The sequence below is a fragment of the Miniopterus natalensis genome, chromosome 5, assembly GCF_054644295.1.
Source record: "Miniopterus natalensis isolate mMinNat1 chromosome 5, mMinNat1.hap1, whole genome shotgun sequence".
Taxonomy (NCBI): domain Eukaryota; kingdom Metazoa; phylum Chordata; class Mammalia; order Chiroptera; family Miniopteridae; genus Miniopterus; species Miniopterus natalensis.
In genome coordinates this window covers 36,154,827-36,175,345 of record NC_142085.1, presented here as the reverse complement: position 1 = coordinate 36,175,345, position 20,519 = coordinate 36,154,827, and the positions used below count along the sequence as shown (strand labels likewise).

The 20,519-nt window shown below is 38.7% G+C and overlaps 1 protein-coding gene across 1 annotated transcript in view; it reads left to right on the top strand.

The window, feature by feature from the left end:
- Positions 1-20,519, top strand: part of IMPG1 (interphotoreceptor matrix proteoglycan 1) — a 106,652-nt gene that overhangs the window by 45,017 nt on the left and 41,116 nt on the right. Inside the window, 4 exon segments of the mRNA XM_087817144.1 lie at positions 3,390-3,410; positions 5,013-5,260; positions 6,580-6,656; positions 7,548-7,626. Of these exon segments, the coding sequence (XP_087673270.1) occupies positions 3,390-3,410; positions 5,013-5,260; positions 6,580-6,656; positions 7,548-7,626 (425 nt within the window).

Here is a 20,519-nt window from a genome sequence, read left to right as displayed (position 1 = left end):
ATTTTTTAAATTACTTTCTTCCTATCTTCTTTTAAAAGTGATGTCATGAGCATTATAAAGTCCCTCTTCCCCCAATTGTTTAGCCCTGCCAAATCCCAAAAGGTGAATACATTTCAGATAAAGGAATTGTCTAATTAGAACATGACCCTAGGTGATTTTTTAAGGGGTAACACAGGAGCTGTATTCCTCCCTCCCTCCGGAGTCAGAAACACTGCTGTCTCAGAGAGCTCATCTGCTGTCCTTGGCAATGTCTGAACCATAGTAATATATTACCATGCAAAAATGATTAACTGAAAATTTTAAATGAAAGAAATGAAATAATCAAATAGCGCCACATGATCGTGTTCCCTTGGCAGGTCTATATCCATCAGCATCTCAACATTCTAATGTGGGTTCTTAATTTTTGGCAGGAATTTTTGCATCTTTCAAGTTCTCATTATTCAAAGCATCTACAAATGGGTTCATAAGGTGTTTTCTTTTTTTCTTAATGTTCCACAAGGTAAACATCAGCCCTGGTATGACAGAGCGAGATTCCACGCCTCGGGGGGTTTTGTAAAGTGGGGAGAGTTAGGAGTCACCCACGTCCTTCCTGGCTCCCTCACTGTCTATTGTCCTAAAGCAAAAAGGTGCACAGAGCCCGGGCTCTGCACACTCACAAAGAGTACTTCCTGGGGGAGCTCCGCCAGTTTATCTTTCAAAGCTATCAGGCCCCTCTGATTTGTATAATTCCAGAGGAAGGAAACATTGAAAAGTGAAAGTTATAAAAAAGATGAAACCCTTCCTATTTACCAAAGCAGACTCTCTTTTCTTTATTTCATGATGCTGGCCCACAGTATTCCATGTGAAATCGGATGGATTAGAGAAAAACAGCAGGTTATAGAAGGATATTCTGCATAGATAGCAAGGTCTTCTGGATAAACCACTGCAGTTAAAGAACAAATTTTTAATTTAAAGCTGGAGGAAATTATAGGAATGTGTTTTTTGTGAATGTTCAAGTGCTCATTATTTCCTCCTTTCAAATAAATGGAAAACTAATAATAACATCTATTTCAGAGGAAATTCAAAATGTTAGGTGGATTAAATTTTTCAAGGTAAAAAATTTAAACATATATCCCTTGAAGCTGCATCTTTCCCATGTGTTTATCTCTGCAAGAATTTATTCTTATTTCTGCCAAAGATGCTTATAAAATAAATTTGATCACATTTTCCCAATGACTTCTATTATGTAATAAGGGTTTAGTCTTCCCCAAAAAAAGTTTGGCCCAAATACAATAAATGATATGTTGAGTATCACAAACTTTTAATCATTAATAACAATACTCAGAATATTGTAAAGTAAACTCATTATGGAGGAAATTGCTTTCTCATGGAGCCAGATCCCCACAGAAGACCTAAAATCCTATGTGTCTACTGATACTGTCTTTATTTCAGTTCATTTGTATAAAACCTGATCTACAATTTAACAAGTACTTTTATATCAGTGATCTCATTTGATTTTCTCAACACAACTGGGAAGTAGTTAAGACATCTATTATTAACACAGTTATAAGGATGAACAGTAAAAGATTTACTTTCAATATTGCTTTATCTCTTAAAGCAAACGTGGGGACTTATTAACAATCATTCAACCTAGTTGGAGAGTATACTCCTTCAAAAACTTGTACACAAATGTCCATAGCAGCTTTGTTTGTAACAGCCAAGACCTGGAAACAACCCAAATGTCCATCAATAGAGTAATAAACAAACAAATTGTGGCATATTCATACCATAGACTACTACTCAGCAAAGGAACTATTGGAATACGCAACATGGATTTGCCTCAAAATAATTAAGTGAAAGATGCCAGTCAAAAGGGAGTTCATTATGATTCCACTTATATTTAACTCTAAAAATGCAAACTAATCTATAGTGACAGAAAACAGATCAATAGTTGCTGGGGGAAGGGGAGGCAGAGAAGGACTGGAGGGAAGGATTACAAGGGTAAGAGTAAGCCCTTGGGTGATAAATGTGCTTACTATCTCAATTGCTACAATTGTTGCACGGGTGTATAGTAGTGTCAAACTTATTCAATTGTACACCTCAAACATGTGAAGTTTGCTTCATGACAATTATGCTTCAATAAAGCAATTTTTAAAAATGAGCAGGGTCTTGACCCAGGAAGACTGGCCTCTCTCCGGAGCATCATGGATTAGAAACTACCGCTGAAAGCAAGCAGGAGGCCAGCCCTGGACAAATGTCTAGATAGTACAGAAGAAGGCCCTCCTCTCAGAGCATCCCAGTGAGGTAGTGCATAGATTGTCTCTTGTGTTCACAGAAAGAAAGTTGTAGCAGAATCCATTCAGTCCTGTTACATCGAGGGAAGAGAATCAGATGAAAGCAACATGAAACACCATCGCGCGTGTAGTGTATTTGTTGGCAACTCTCATTTGCAATGAAAAAAAAACCTGAATATAGCTTTTAAATTAAATTAATATAATTAATAAATATATAATTAATAAAATTATAATGTAATATATTGTAATTAATATAAAAAATTTATATACTCAAAGGAGTCCAAAATGTATTTCTCAGTTTGGTGACTAAATGACCTTTTATTCAGGCATGAGCAGATGGTGGTGTGGAGAAATGAGCCCAGGCTATCTATCGGTCAGGCAGATGAGGGTTTGAGTCCTGGCTCTGCCACTTTTCAACTGACAACTTTCCATCTCTCTGCCAGTTCTCTCCTCTGTGAAATGGGGACTGATTGTGTTGTTGAAGACATTAAATGAGGACGCATGTGAACTGCCTGATGGAGACCACCCACTCAGTTAACAGGTGTTGGTTTTTCTCGCAGCCAGTTCCATGGTGAATTGCACCATTTCCTCAAGGCTTACTGATTACAACAATTCAGAAAAGAACAATCAGTCAACAAAACAACAGTTCCAGGGTCCAGCCTCAGATAAATTACCTTCAGAATTAAACTAATCATTTAATGCTATTCACAGGGTGAGAAATTCATTTATAAAATATGTTTAAAAAGCTTCCTGGCCCCAGCACCACCCAAAATGTAAGATGTATGGGATATATTTGCAGTCTCTTTAGGAGGACTATGAGGAACTCAAAGAGTTTAAAGATTAAAGGTACAAATAATATTTGAACTAAAGCTCAAATCCTAATCAGAAACATCAAATAATGATGTTTACTTTGAGATTTATGTGGTTCTCAAATTCTCCATACAAATTCTGATAACAGTATATGTGTTTCCTTCACAGCTCTGGGCAAATATGGAAGACAATGGAGATATTTGGGGGGGGGGGGATGTAATATTAAGTGATACATTGAGTGTCTCCATAAATATCATAAAAATTCTTTCTTCCTTGCATGTTACCATTGTATGCGATGAAATGAAGACCAAAGAAAGAAAGAGATCGGTAATTTGGACTTTTAATGTTTTTAAATATAGTATATATCCCCCATAAATTTATATTCTCATTTTTTACAAATAATTTTTACATATAAAGTCTGGGATAATGACTTTTTTTTTTTAAATCTTCACCAGAGGTTGTTTTTTCCATTGCTTTTCAGAGCTAGTGGAAGGGGGAGAGGAGAGAGAAACATCGACCGGTTGCCTCCCACATGTGCCCTGACCAGGGCTGGGGATAGAGCCTGCAACTAAGGAACGTGCCCTTGGCTGGAATCTAACCCGGGACCCTTCAGACTGTGGGCCAATTCTCTAACTACTGAGCCAAACAGGCTAAGGCCTCAATGACTTTTCAGTGGTTTCTTATTTAAATGGGAGTAACTGAGCCATTATTCAGTAGTGGGGGGGGAAGCTCTCAAGTCAAAATCACTCCATGAGATAAGCAGGTAAACAATGACCTGATCTGCAGAAGAGTATCTATAAAACCCAGAATCTAATTAGAAAAACATAAAGGCACATATCTGTGATGCAGGCATGCTTCACAAAAATGTCATTTAGGATGAGAAGTTGTCTGCCTGAATGCATACTCACACATGCGACCAACCTGTCTGGGTTAAAGCAGAGAAACTAATGTGCTCCTTGGTTTCAAGGTCAGTTCGAATTGGGAAAGGGCCCACTATACCTTAGAAAGCTCAGTAATAAGAATCCAGCTTTGGCTCCTACAATTGACTAGTGAAATAATAAACTATAGACTCTGACTGATGTGAGGCCCAAAGACCTGCCAAGGATACACATTATCAGTTCCCTTGGCCTTTAAAACATTTTTGCATCCCTCTGTGTGAATTTGATGGCATGAACTAGAAGGTAAAAACCTGATCCTAGAGGACAGAGCTACAGAGAATTCTATTTTATTTTTACATGCAAAAAGGCATAGAGTCTATATATATGATAATAAATATGATAATGAATATAGTTAATCATATGCCACTTCCCTTTCTCCTTTCTCACACCTTCCTTCTAAGATGTTATTTTTAAAGCAGCTTGGGGAAAAGATGATGTTTAATTTAAGGTTTTATTTTTTAATTTAAAGATACTTCTTGAAAAAAAATAGAAGAGAAATACCCTTAAGAACTGAAGCTTTGAATTGGTTACAACATGAACATCTGATTGTCCCACTATATCCTATATCCTATATCCTATATCCTATATTACTATTTCGTAGACCCTTATAAAGAAAGCTATTTGTAGAAGAAAAGGATAATTCATCCTTCTTGCTGATAAGCACTGCATGACTTTACTTATAAGACCATCAAAAACACTGGTCAATAACTCTTGACAATTAGCACTTTTTCATAAAGACCTAAAGTAAAAATCTATAGTCACTTGATTCAGTTTGTTGTCCCACCCTGACATTCTATTTTAGAACTAAAATATACATCAATTCTTTTCCACATTTCAAATTTTTGATAAACATTGAAATTACTTTTGAAGTGGGATATTCTTTAAGAGCCCATAGGAAAGAGGTTGAAACTGTCCTGAAGCTTTGTAGCAACATAACTCTCTTTCCAAGGCATATATAACAATGACCTTGGGTGTGATATGTCCTCTACAGTTCAAGTTCCATAGACGTGCAATTTGCAACCATCTTTAAGAGAGACAGTGCAGAAGCAAAAAGTCCTGCAAGTGACCTGCTGTCTTTTGATTCCAACAAAATTGAAAGTGAAGAAGTCCTTCATGGAATAATGAAGGAGGACAAGCCACCAGAAACCTACCTCACAGCTTTGGACCTCAAAAAGCTGATCAGCAGAGCACTACAGGAAGACAGATCCTTGCACGTGGGGACAATTCAGTTCTCTGATGGTCAGTTGGTAATTTCATAGTTCTGGGTTTATCTTCATTCTGACAGAGAGGCTAGGAGTTGTGAATGTCTTGTGGTCACTGTCATTATTATTGAGCCTTGTAGAGTCAATCGTTTCTGTGACAGGCATGTGTAGGGTATTGTTTCTGTCTTCCATCACTTCAACCTGTGTCCCATTTGTGACCACTTCACACCAAGAATAGCTCTAGGAGAAGCCATGAATTTCAATTAAATCCAGCTCAACCACAGTCATCCAGTAGAGCCTAGGGAGAAAGAAGGACCCCTGGACAGTTCTGTTCCCCTAGCAAAACCCAGATTCCCTTAACTAACAAATTCGTCAGGTCCCAAAAGGAAACAGATGACACATTCAAATTAGGATCATTTGAGAAGAGTTTGATAAAGGGATTATTTATAAAGGTATCCCTTATATCCAAAGGAATAAGATAGTTCCCTGGGGCTAGAAGCAGCAAGGTTCCATTACAACCTCTAAGCCTGAAGGGTTCCCTAATGAGCTAAGCCATCCCAAAGACAGAGGGCAAGCAATCACTGATATGGTCCATATAAGACAACCTCCCAGGGCGGAGAGTAGTGGGGAGAGGAGAATGGATCTAAAGAAGTCAACGGGATAATCAGGCACAACCAAAATCTTCAGTGGGTGCCGAGAGGGACCCAGGAGCCTAGAACTCAATTCCTCAGTAGGCTGGGTATTCCTGGCTTAATAGATGGACAACAACAATGCCATTTTAGTATGACATAGCATGAAGCTGGCGTTCTCTGCCAGTTCTCTCTTATATGCAGGACAAGAAAATCTAGTAGACAAGAAAAGGTGAACTTCAAACTCATCTCAGAGACCACCTGGTACTCTGGGTTTGTCTCTTTGTCGAACCCTCTGAGATATTCTTAGAATCAGGCTTTGGATTGAAACTAGAACTCTGCAAATGGTTCTTGGTTCCAGTATTTTATTCGAGCCATTTCTTTCTTTGTCAGTTCAGTTATGTTTTCATCTTCATTGGCCTAGCCAATCAGCCTATCTGCTTAGTCCAAATCTGTACAATAAAACTAAACACTCTAAAAATCCACCTTAATGACTGCTCTCATCATGTAAACATGCAAGATACATCCCTCGCATCCATCCTTTAATTTATCATTCAGATCAATCAATGGCCCTTAGCTTGTGACATGGACTTCTTAATGATTTGTTGTGCCATTCCTTAAGAACTGATTAGTGCCACATTTTGAACCCTAACTGTTTAATGCCCAAACACAAAAGGAAAATGGGAAAATAAAGAATCACTTAAACCTTGTGATTTTTCATCCATAGAAATTGTTGGTTCATTGCCTGGCTCTGATCCCAACACCCAGTCAGTGCTGCCTACACTCCTTGCTGATATCACAAAGGTGAGTTTGTTGTCTTTTTGTTTTTCAAATAGAAGCAAAGCCTCAAAAACCTTCCACTAAAAAAAAAAAAAAAAAAAAAATCAACTTAAAGACTAAACAGAGAAAACGCTCCTCTGTAGTACTAATTACTGCTTTTTACAGGCAGTACTTGATTACCCACTTTCAGTATATGTATTCATGAAATATAAAACAACTTGCATTTCAAATATCCTAAAATTTAAAGTTTACTTCAATTTCAGATCTTTGTTTTAATTAGAGTCAAGATTTGTTCTGTTTTTGATAAAATAAACACATGTTCATGAACTGAAAATAATATTTAAAGCAGAATATGTTATTTAACTTTGACTTCCAGAAATAAAGATAAACATAATTCGTAAGTTTGTTATTAAGTCTTAAGGTCTTATCTATATATTTATTTATGGGGGTGTCATAAGTACAAATTAATGTCTTAGAAAGTAAAAATAAATTCAGTAATAGTTTTTATGTTTCATTTAAAGCTATGTTCATTTAATTTATGCCAAAAGTTGTTACTGGGGTATTCATAAATGGAAATGCTGACTGTGCTTTATTACCTCTTTAAATAAAGAATTCATAAATTCAAACATGATTGACATAATTCAGAGTATTTCAGTTATGAGTTAACCCTGCACAGGCAGACTCAATTAGCCAAGAAGTCAATAGATTGTATTTCACCACCGTATTTAATGCATGCATCCTGTTCAGGACATATTTCTCTTATCAGAACCTATATCAGAATCCACAGTAGATTCAAGTCAATTAAAATTATTTGTTTAAATTTCAATGAAAAATATATATATATAGATTATAGCCTTTTTCATATACAGAAAATTATCCCTTCTCCACATCTGTCTTTCTAAATTCATTCTTCAGGATGCTACTTTGAGTCCAGAACTTCCTCTTGGTCAACCCAGGCTTGAAACAGTGGATGGAGAAAGACACAGTCTACCTGGTGAGTTTTTCCTTCCCACAAAGTCTATGTTAGACAACATCCTCTTTGAGAAATCAATTTATGACACTACCTCAAAGACCAATGATACAGTCATCCTCGACCCAGGAGAAGGTTTCCTCACACCAGCTTTGCCAACAGGAAAGCAGTCCATTGAACCACCCTCTTCTGAAGAGGAGGACACCCTTGGTGTCCTTCCCTCAGCTCTAGTCCGCAGGATCACAGAGAGCACTAACAGGCTTTTCCTGGTGGACCTGGTGAAAGAAGCTCAAACCAAAGCAGCTCCAACCTCTGCCCTCATAGAATAGCCATCTCTACTGGGCTTCAAAACTGAGAGTCTGTCAGGACAAGGTAGGTCATAAGCCCAAGTCCACAACGAGGGACTATGGCAACAGGGGACCGGGCCTTCACAATCAGTATATGAGTTCCTATTTGCCACATACAGGCTGACCATTGATACTGTCTGTTCTGCTATATGTGTTTCTTTAGCACTAATTAGGTCATATGTAACTGATCAATAAGAGTGTCAGTAAACATTGAACTTGGTTCACTTTTGAATTTCCAAAAATGTTCATTTTTGAGGCAATAGGACAAAACGTTGTCACAATTAAAGAGAAATCGTTAATATATGAAGACCTTACCAAAAAAAAAAAAAAAAAAAACACCCTGAAAATTCTGAAGAAGAGTCTATTTAGTGCAAGAAGTAGCTGATTTAGTGGCTTCAAGAACCCCTATACTTTCCACTTAATATACTCTGGTGAAACCGTAAGTAAAATTGTCTTCAAGAGACATGAAGCCCAGGATACAAGTGAATAGGATACATCGTGATTCTAAGTGCAAATGCCAGTGGAGATGTGTTACAGCTGATATTTTTAATAGGATTGTTACTGTTTTAGTTAGGGTTCCTCTTTATAAAATTCTACAGGGTTTGAGTGGTCCACCTCAATCCTATCTTCCTCATAAACCCAGTGCACAATTAGTGTGGAATTTTATGGAATACTAGGTTTTTCACAAATGCATACATAGCACGATAGCAGAACCATCTATACAGATCATATTTGGTTTACATGATTACCAGTGAATAAATGTTAACCAGCATTTATTACAAACCAACCCTGCAGTTAGTGACTTAAAACAACAATAATTTATTTTTCCAATTAATCTGAAATTTGGGCAGGGACTCTATAAACTGGAGTATCTCAACTGGTCTTAAAGATCTTTTTTCCAAAATGGTTCACTTACATGGCTGGCAAATCAGTGCTCAACCAGAGCTGATGGCTGGGGTATCTTTTTTTTTTTTTTTTCTTTAAATATGTCTTTATTGATTTCAGAGAGAGGAAGGGAGAGGGAGAGAGAGAAAGAAACATCAATGATGAGAGAGAGTCATTGATCAGCTGCCTCCTGCATGCCCCCTACTGGGGATCAAGCCCGAAACCCAAGCACGTGCCCTGACTGGGAATCAAACAGCGATCTCCTAGATCATAGGTCGATGCTCAACCGCTGAGCCACTCTGCCTGGGCTCATTTCTTCTCTATATAGGCCTCTCCAAGGGGTTGCTTGGGCTTCCTCACAGCATAACAGCTGATGCAGAGAGTCAGTATTGCAAGAGACAGACAGTGGAAGCTGCCACTCTCTTAAGGGCCAAGAAACAGTGTCACTTCCTCATATTCTAATGGCGAGGCAGTCATGAAGCGCAACTTAATTCAAGAGGAGGGAACACAGAACTTATCTTTTGATGGGAGAGGTATCAAAGAATTTATGGCCAATTTTAATCAACCACAATTCACATCAACCACTATTTTGACTTTGTAATCATTTTAAAGTTAGTTGGATAAAACAAAACTAATTTTTTGGTGAAATAATTGATATTAAATGCTCACTGGATATCATAACAATGTGATATCATTAAACTTTATTATTATAAGATCAACATTTCAGGTAGATTAATAAAAATAATAGTATATCTATCACGAAAGTATTATATTTTCAGAATTGCTTTACTGTTCTCATTTTATTTATACATCCTTTCCTTTCATGAATATAACATAGATGTAACCTAGGTAAGCTACTGTGTTTCACAGATAACAAAACCAAGCCTAGAGATGTGAAGTCCTTGCTCAAGGTCACACTACAGCTGGCTGCAAAACCAGGACCATCATTCAAGTTTCCTCCACCTACTACACTGTTTGACTTAAGTAGCTTCGTCATTAAAACATATATATTCCCTCAAACTTGCTTTGCCCTCAAACCCAGCCTCTTCTTTCTCTATTTCCTTATGCTGTCTTTTTCTTTAATAGCCCAGCCGTCTGGGTCTTGACTATCCCACCTCCTGATCACCACAAGGTTTCACCTCTAATCGCAGATTACAGGGACAGCTTTCACAAATGGCTTCCTAGTTGATGGATTGAGCAACCTTGTTTCCATCTTCATTTTACTTGTGCTTCTGGTGTGTGACTCTCATTAGCCACTCCCTTTCTGAACCTCTTTCATCGGGGTCTCACCGATGACTTCTCGCTTCTCCTACTCCCGACTCCGGCTCCTCAACCTCCTGCCCTGGGGCTTGTCACAGGGTGTGTTTTTTTTAATTTGTTTATTAAAATCCTACCTCATTAAAAAAATTGTTATGATTTACAGACATGCATAAAATACAACAAGGTTTAATTTTAAAGACTTGAAAGAAAAAGGAAGAAACAATAAAACAAAAATAAGTCAGATGACTTAGAGTAATGAAAAAGTGTTGGAACTATCTAGATAGAGGTGGTAGCTGCACAACATTGTGAATTTACTGATTTACGTTTACTGAATAGTTTACTTTAAAATGGCTAATCAGTATGTCTTTAGAAATCAGATGACTATGTATGGAAACTTGTGTACAAAGTAAACATCATAAAGCTCTTTCAAATTGTTTTAGGTGGTTCATGAATTTGGCTCTGAGCTTCTTAGCAGACTGTGCAATGAAGATAACACCAGGCTTGTAATTTAGAGTGTGCATACTTTCAACACAGCAATTTCTTAGGACAAAGAATTTCTCCTCTGAGTCCTCATAAGGAGGAGAGAGTGGGTGACGGTGAACCATGTCCTGTCTGTGTCGACCTCCCCACTGTATAAATCATTGTCAGGTATATCCTTTAAGGCCCTCACTGGAGGTGTGTAGTGAATGCCAGAGCCCAATTTACAGCAGCTCTCTAAGGGGCTGGGTTCTGGCAGTCTGCCTTAATTCAAGGATTGATTTTAGAGTATCTAGAGGAATGAATATGCCACATAACCTTCAGTCAATGCTCTATAAATAAATATTATATCTCATAACCGAGTTTTTTATTAGTATTGACCAAGAAGCACTATATTTGCTGGCATGAGCTTAAAGTGCAAATAATCTGTTGCCAATTAAAGGCAGATCCATATACTTTCATAATCAGCCCAACTGGGGATAGAAATGACACATCGTAATGAAAAATGAGGATCCTAACCAGGAAAAATTCTTGATAAAAAGGCATTCCACTTATATACATGGAAACAGGAGGGGGAAGAGCACTCTAGATAAGACTGAACTTCCCTCCCTCATAAAAACAGTTCTGAGTCTCACCAATGCACAGGTGAAGGACAACTAGGATTCCAAAGTTCTGCTCCATGGAATCCCTGAGATAATTTTAGCCCGGAAAATGTTTAAGGTAAATGTCACCAAACACCCACCAAGCCATTAGAATCTCAGCGAAGTACTCATAGAAGTCTCTCGGCTTAAGCAGTTTAATGTAGAAGTTAATTCCCTGAGATAAAGGACTTATACATATGCCTCTGGAACACTAAATGAACTGGTATCTTGTATAGAATTCTGAGGTCTTCTACCATTAATATTTCAGGGCAGTTTATCCCAAGCCATTCTTTCTTGCACAGCCAGTTATCTGTGAAAATTACTCCCATTTCATATAAATGAGAGTCAAAAACATATGGGAGAAAAGCAACATTCTGTCCTTCATATAACATGCATCCGGTTTGTTCAAAAATAGTATGAAATCGTTAGGGTAGAAATTTTTTTTGTAGTTAGGTTTGGTTTGATTTGTTTTAGGTGTGTGTAGGCAGCAATACATTTTTCTTTTTGCTCATTAGAACAATCATCTCATCTATCAAAAGAGAAGCTCTTTAGTGTTTTTCCAAATTGCAGACTTTTTCACTTGCTAGACATTCCATTTAAAATGTCAGCCTTAATAAATTGCAACATTTTAAGTGGTGAAGAAGCAAACTTTAGGCAGAACTGTTTTGTCTTTCATTTCCCTGTGTTAGTCTGGGTTCTCCAGAGAAACAGGACCAATAGGAGATTTTATGCATATATAAAGAGAAATCAATATAAGGAATTGGCTCATGTGGTTAGGGAGGCTGAGATGTCCCAAGATCTGCAGTCAGCAAGCTGGAGACTCAGGAGAGCCCATGGTGTAAGTCCCAGTTCAAGGACCAAACAGTAAGTTTCCTAACAAGAATATGAATCTTATAAAAATTGTTCCGAGCGGTCCATGAGGGAAAGGTCATCTAAAGGCAGGAAGAGACGCCCATTCAGCAAAGACTGGAAATTACACTCCATCCCTAGACACAACCTTTACAATGCTGAGAGAAAGGTGAAAAGTGGATTGAAGTCCTTCCAACTCTCAAATTTGGTAATTCTAGGTTTAACTTAGGTATCAAATGAAATAGTACTGCCCTTCAAACTTTAAGGTTGGGAAATTCAGTGCCCTGCCCCATATTAAAATCTGTGCTCTGACATATTGCTCCGTGTTGAACTGCCATTCCTCCACCTCCCTGCTGCACCTGCTGGTAAACCCTCAGTCTCTCAAAACTCCAGGCTCTTCCCCATTCCCTCTCCAAGGTATGATCTAATTTTTAAAATATGGGGGTTTTTAATTTATTTTTTTAGAGAGAGGGGAGTGGAGAGGGATAGAGAGACAGAAACATCAATAAGAAAGAAACATTGATCAGCTGCCTCCCACCACACGTCCCCCACTGGGCATCGAGCGTGCAACCTGGGCATGTGCCCTGACCGGTAATTCAACCTGTGAACTCTTGGTTCATGGGTGACACTCAACCACTGAGCTACCCTGGCTGGGCATGATCTAACTTTTTATGTTTAATCTCCTTTCAACATTTTACTGAGCAGTGACTATGTGTTTCTACGATAAATTCTGCCACTTCTGCAAAAGCAAAAGCAGGAAGAAGCAGTTGTTATTAGAAATTTTATCTTTCCCTTCCTCCCAGGCTCACAGTCCTTTACATGAACACACTCACATACATATTTAGATGATACTATGTTTTTAGTAACTGCTGGCAGCATCTCACCTTAATGCCACCATTTCTTCAGCTTTCCTCCTTTCTCAAGGGAGCTCTTTCCTCCTTCCACTTCACGTAAGGTCGTTCTCTGCTTTTACCTCATGTGGCACATTGCTTCCCCAGGGGCTCCACATAGCTTCTCTGCACATCTTTAGAGGGAAGTCTGGTCCATCACAGGTGAATTTCAGGGGCACTGGAGGCCACAGATCCAAGCAAACTCTTAATGTGCCAGTTAACCAAAGTAAAAAAGATTTCAACGGGTTCACTTAAGTAGTAGTGGATCTCTGGGATGCTGTGCTCTAATTTAATTCATTCAGCAATTATTTATGTTGTGCTTATTAGGTACAGGGGATAAAACAGTGGATGAAGCAGATACATTTTATGACCGTTATGGTCTGAGTCTTCCCCCAAACAACCCTGAGAGTAGGATTTGATTATAAGGAGTTTGCTTCAGAGGTGATCCCAGGAAACTCAGTAAAGCAATGGGGAACTGAAGCAGGGAAGGAAAGGAGCCAATTCAGCCAATTAGTCCTGTGAGCACTGGAGCTTAGCAGCAGTGTGCTGGTAAATGTCTAAGAACCAATCTCAAAAAAAAAAATTTAAAAAAATAGTGGGATATATATGCATACAGAAGTTTATTATAAAATTTTGCTGATGCAGAGGATATGTAGCACACAATTTACAAATAAAAAAATATTTGTACACTTTATTATCAATTCTATAAAGGCAATTGATTCTCCTAAGAAAGTAATATTCAAACTGAGATCTGAAGGTAAAAATTAAAACTGGGGAAGGATGATGAAGAGTTTTGGGCAGAAGAGAGTGGCTGAAGCTCGCATACTGAAGGAAAGTGAAGAGAGCCAGTGTAGCAGAGTACAAGGAATTAGAGAGAATTAGAAAACAGTGAAGCTCTAGAAACAGAGCTTTACAAGCCCTGTTAAAAATCATTAAACAGTTTTAAGCAAAGGAAGAGCACATCAAATTCCAGTTTAAATAGATCTTCTGATTGCATCGTGGAGAATTAACTAGAGGTGGGCAAATAGAGGTGATCAATTAGAAGAGTCTGAAAGCAATGACATCTTGGATTTAGATGACAGAAGAGAGATTGACAGAGGTGGATTTGTTTGAGTAGTATTTAAGAGGTAAAACCATTATGAAGAATTATTCATCCAGAGAGTCTGGCCTGATTAATGAGCAATGTCTGTTACAGGCTTCTCCGTGGGAAGTGCTAATACGTGTGTCTGCAGTGTCAGCATTAGGCCAGTGAGCTGGTGTTGGCCATGCCTCTCAGCTGTCCAAATATTGCCTTCCTATTACCACTTTATGATCATGAGACTAGTAAATACAGCTTAGGAAATGCCAACCTTCGCTGGTTCTCAGATCCTTGACATGGTCACTTGTAATAGTTCCATCCATTTTTGTTGGCTCATGTTTCCGTAACTAGAAAGGTTAAGTAGCGATTATTAGCAATGCTTGTTTTTTTATCTGTCCAGTATTTTACAGAGAAGACCATAAATACAGGAAACTGCCACATAAATATGTAAATATAATGATTCATGAGGACTCAGGATTTCTCCTTTTTAAAATATATATATATATATTTTTTTTATTATTGATTTCAGAGAGAAGAAGGGAGAGGGAGAGAGAGAGAAAAACATCAAAGATGAGTCATTGATCGACTACCTCCTGCACACCCCCTCCTGGGGATCGAGCCCACAACATGGGCATGTGCCCTGCCCCGGAATCAAACAGTGATCTCCTGGATCATAGGTCAATGCTCAACCGCTGAGCCACACTGACTGGGCCAGAATTTCTCTTTATGACCTGCTTTAGGAAACTATTCCCAAGATTACTTTAAATCTACAGAGCTAATAGACTTATGAACACTTGACCCTCCTACACACCTCAATTTAGAGTTACCATTCCAACAACCGAGTGGTTTTTGTTTGGTTTGGGTTTTTAATCTCAGGTTTTTGGCATCTATCTTATTTTTTACTTTTGGTTTAGCATCTGCATTCTATCACTTCTCATTTCTTGGAGTGGCCGCTAACAGACTGCAGGAGTTGAATTTGTATCTTACTCCCAGTAACTGAAATATCAGCACCTCAGCAGCGCCAGGCTCAGCGAGAAGTGTTCTCAGTACTACGGAGACCTGCAGTCCCCACAGGCATTATCTGAACGCCTCTCCTCTCAGTTCTGTTTCCTTTCACACTGAGTGGAACTGAACAATTAACATAAACCTGTTGAGCTGTAGTCCCTGGATCTTCCCTTTGTGGAAAACAGCTTTAATGACAAGGAGAATGTCTCTGCATAAATAAACCCTTAAATGCATTTCAAAATTAAGCCATTATGACAATTTTAACACAAATCTTAGCTTAAAAGCATCAGTCAGTTATTACATGTGAAAAAATGAGAAAGTGTTCAGAAAAAAAACATAAGACAAAAGGAAGAAAGAGATTAAGGTGACCCTGCATAGGGAAAATATGGAAGGAAATACATTGCGGTAAAAAATGCAGCCCCTTCCCGCTGGTGTGGCTCAGTGGGTTAGAGAATCGTCCTGTGCACTGGAAGGTCTTGTGTTCAATTCCCAGTCAGGGCAGGTACCTGGGTTGCAGTTGAATCCCTGACCCTGGTTGGCAACCAGTCGATGTTTCTCTCTCACATGGATGTTTCTCTCTCTCTAAAAAATCAATAAAACATATCCTTGGGTGCAGATTAAAAAATAAAATAAAATAATAAAATAAAATAAACCAGAGACTACTTTGGCTAACAGTGGACGGAGGAGAAGGGTGGGTCAGAAAGTCTGGACCACCAGAAGGCTGAACTCCTCCAAGTCATCTATGTTACACATGAGACACCAAATTTCTTCCACCCTGGATTTTAAAACCTAATGGAACACAATGAGCAACATTCTCTCTCCCTCTCCCTCCCCATCCCTCTCTCCTTTCTCTCTCATTGAAAAATCACTCCATGTCAGAGAATAGGAGTTTTTTATATATATTTGGGAAGGGCCCACTTAAATGGTTAGAACTTTAAATAGAAGTGAGTTGAGTTTTATATAGAGGTAAGTTAAATGCACAGTATATGTATTAGTCGGGGTTCTCCAGGAAAACAGAACCAATATGGGGGGGGGGAGGTGTATGTGTGTGAAGAGAGAGAAAGAGGGGGAGAGGATTTAAGAAATTGGTTCATGCAATTGTGGAGTCTGGCAAGTCCAAAATCTGTGAGTAGGCCAGCAGGCTGGAAACTAGGGAAAGAAGTTTGCTGCCAGAACTTTCATTTCCTCTGGGGAAGTCATTTTATTTTAATTAAGAACTTCAGTTGATTAGATGAGTCCCACCCACATAATGGCAGTTAATCTGCTTTACACAAAGTCTACTGATTTAAATGTTAAACTCATCTTAAAAATACCTTCACTGAAACATCTAGAATAATGTTTGATCAAATATCTGGGTGCTGTGCCCCAGCCTCCCTGACACATAAACTTAACCATCACAGCATGTCTTGAATGAGCTGAGCAGAGAAGGTAAAAAACAGAGTGTGCTTCATACATTAGGTCAGCAGAAAAAGAATGCAAAGGCAGGACTAGAACAGACAGAATCAGGTCATAGCTCAACAATTCATCTGGTACAAAGAGAAAGCAGGGTCGCCTGACGGAATGCCCTTAATCACAGAGTAACATGCATTTGTCATTAGTAACAATAGGTAGTCAGCATTTGTAGAATTGGAAGTAATCCATGGTAGAAGAGGGTGTGGGAAATGGAATGAGACCAGAGAGAAAGTTGCCCAGAAGAAAGCCATGAGGAGAGAAGCACAGGGGTAACATAAGCTAACTGATCGAAGTGGCATCTCACCCATTCCAGTCACCTGTTCCCACTGCATATCACTTCTCAAATGTTCATAGCTACAAGAATTTCTGCCTTACTTACCCTTATCCTGACCCACACAAGCTAACATCAGAATCTGGATGGGAAGGCAAATGTTCCTGCCCCGTATTTGCCATTTGGCAATGGTCGTGAAAATGTTTTGAGGCCAGAGAGTAACCAGGAGCAGACAGAGTCACCTCTGAGACTGTGGGGAAAGAATGTCAGCTTGGGTCCTGTTGTGGAGAATTGTCGTTTTACAATATAATCAGCATTTTAATCAAAGAAACAACTCTTGCATCGAGAGAAAGTGACATCTTAGCAATACTAAGGAATAGCAAAAGTGTTTATAAATGGATTGGGAGACATGGATGGAAATTCCGTGACTAATTTCCTTTAGTTTTTAAGTTTTGAGAAGGTGAAACTGCATTTCTGATGGCATCAGTAAATTACAAGTTGCATGTAGTGGTCAGTTTATAGAAGGGGAGTCTACACAAGCAACTGAGCAAGTTTCTGTAATTGTCATGCACTTCTGCTCAAAGTGACCAGTTACATCATCCATCAGACCTTAAAAAATGTAAATGTCAGAAAAATGGGATCTTCATCCTTATTAATCTTAGAGAGAATTTAACATCTTTTAACCATTGACTAAACCAAGTGATAAGAGAATTTTCAGTTTCTTTTACTTCTACTTTTCTTGCTTGGCAATGAATGAGATAGAAAAATAACAACTCTCCCCTGTTAGGCAAGCTTTCTGTATTGTCAGGTTAAGTAAAATCCTTGCCGTTGCATGGGTATTAGCTTCATGCTATTTGGGATGTTGAGACAACTGCTAATCCACAGAAATTTAATAAAATACTTACTAAATATCATCCAAAGTCATCATTTACAAAACTTCATTTATAGAAATGTTTAAAACATTTGCAGAGAGGTAAATGATAATGGCTATTTGTATTTATCTACTTGTTTTTTGGTTTGTTTTGAATGAGCATCTATTTAAACTTTTTAAAAATATATCTCTTTAGATTCTCAATCCAGGTTTTCATTCTGCAGGCTGACAAATTAGCACTGATTTGGGTCTTTATGCAATAATTTTAGTCAGGTTTTTCAGTTGTATATATGTGACATTCCTGAATGATCTTTCAGTAAATTTCTTCAACTTTGAAAGCCAGAGTGACTCAAGGGTACTAAGCAAATTATGTGCACCACTTTTTTTAAAGCATTGTTTATATGATAAATTTAAGTAGAGATCGTCAGACTTGATGCTTTACAATATTCGAGAAAGAGAGCAAGAAATATTATAGCTGGGAGAACTAGGCAGCGGAGAGGGGGAGGAAGGCCAGGAGAAGGAAAATGAGATGGAAAGACTACACTGAAATAGCTAAAAGGACCTTTTGGTTGTGGTAAATAGTTGTTTTAATCATGCGATCTGGATGACAACAAAACCAAAACTGAGCAATGATCAGGACCTTGGGAATAAAACAGCAGTGGGAGGTGCCAGACAAGAAAGGTGAACCATCAATGCTGGAAACGCAGGGGCCTCCCGAAAGGGAAGCTGGGGCTGCAACTTCAGCATTTTCCTGGGAAAGCCCATTAAACAGATTAACATTTGAGGAAGGACCAGGGTTAAGAAACAGCACCTACTAGCTCGGGGAAAGGAGAAAAGCACAACTAACTCAAGGAAACAAATTCACCTTTTAAGTTGGACAAAACCACGCTGCTCCTGTGCTGTGTACCTGTAGGTTGCTAACTCTCTTGTAAACGTTACGATTCTCACATTGCTCTACGGGCCAGAGTGTTTTTCATGCCCACAGACGTGAGACAGAATGCTTAAGCAAGATTTCAGTGTCGGGCTGACGGTCAGAAAGGAGGCCCTCCCATCTTCCTGGGGATGACAGAGGGTAAGGCTTGCGGGAGGCCCTTGCTGAGGGCCTGCTTTTCATCCCTGTGGAGCCTTTCACTTAACGCCTCTCTCAATGAGCCTTTTTCTTCTTAAAGAGGAAGCTAAGCACAACCAAAGAAAACCAGGAAACGAGTGCTGCAGTACCTAGGCGCTAGCTGCCTTAATATTCATTATGGGAAATCGAACCCGCTGCTTGGCAGGCATCATCCATGAGTGCCCTGAATTCTTGGATAAAAGAAAAAAGCAAAAATGATCTTGAGAAAATTTTTCTGACATTTAATTCTATGTTAAAAGTCTCATTCCTGGAGCAATTTAATCCGAGCTTCATCATATACAAAAGATATGAAACTTTCCTGTTTTCATGAAAATCATCGGAGGTTTTGTTGGTTTGCAGGCTTGTTTTGTTTGTTTTGTTTTTAAGTTTGCAGCCTTCACACGCAAACTCATCGGTTGCTCCCCAGGGAAGTCTCATTTTCATTCCTCATTGCTAACATTTTCTGCTTCCTCTTATGAAACCCAGGCTGGTAAAGAGATCCAGTTTGACATGTTACGCAGTTTGTAGCAATATCCCCACAATGGTAACTTTCAGCCCTCAATATTGATACCTACTTTGCTTGAAAAGGACAAGTGGCATTACAAGTGTTATTCTCTTCTACTCTGAAGCCATTTTCCCTATTTCAAATTTGGGTGGCAAACCCATAATCTCAATAAAGTATCTTTATGCAGATTCCTATCTAGTCCTGTGTTTGCAGTGACCTCACCACCAATTCAAAGCCAATTTGCCCAGGATTTGGTGCAACTAGTGTTTTTCCTCAGACTTCATTATACTAATTTTTAAGACCTCTAGTCTACACTGGGTTATTTTTTCTCAACTCTGGAGACCCCTCCTTTCATGAATTCCTGCACAAATTTGCCTGGTCCGTTCTCTTTCTTCATCACCCAATCTCCATGCACCCTCTGTGGATCTGTAACATGTAGCACCCAAGCAGGGCCAGGTTCAGAGCACAGTGAGTGAGGCACAAAATTTGAGGGGGAGCTAAAACACTCAGTAATCAAGGTCATATTTAAATGCAAGATTTAAAAAAATGAAAATTAGTGCAAAAAAAAACCTCATAATGAACAAAATATCAAAACTTTAGGGGTCAGTATGGCCACTGTGGCTCAGTGGTTGAGTGTTGACCTAGGAACCAAGAGGTCACAGTTTGATTCCCTGGTCAGGGCACATGCCCAGGGTTGCAGACTTGACCCCCAGGAGGGGACGTGCAGGAGGCAGCCGATCGATGATGTTTCTTTCTCATGGATGTTTCTATCTCTCTATCCTCTCCCCTCCTCTCTCTTTAAAAATTCAAAATTAAGATAAAAGGAACTTTAGGGGCCAAATTGTATGGTAATGCAAGGATACTAGATTTTGGGTGGTGAGCACACAATAGAGTATACAGATGACATACTATAAAGTTGTACACTTGAAATTTATATAATGTTATTAACTAATGTTATTACAATAAATTTAATAAAAAAAATAATACCATCAATTGTAAGAAAGGAAAAACATCACCAATTTCTTAAAAATTTAAGTAGAGATAAGCTGTTGTTTGTTGTACAGCCTTGCCTTGTATGTCAGGAACACTCATGTCCAGTCTGCCACAGCTCTGGTCTGCATGGCCCTACCATCCCTCTTCAGACAGACTTACGAGGGTTGACATGGTGCAAACAGATTGAACATATAATCATGATTTTTTACCATAATGCTTCTATTAACTTTTTTATTTGGCTCACAATACGGAAGGATATTTTGTTACATGTACACAGGGGCACAC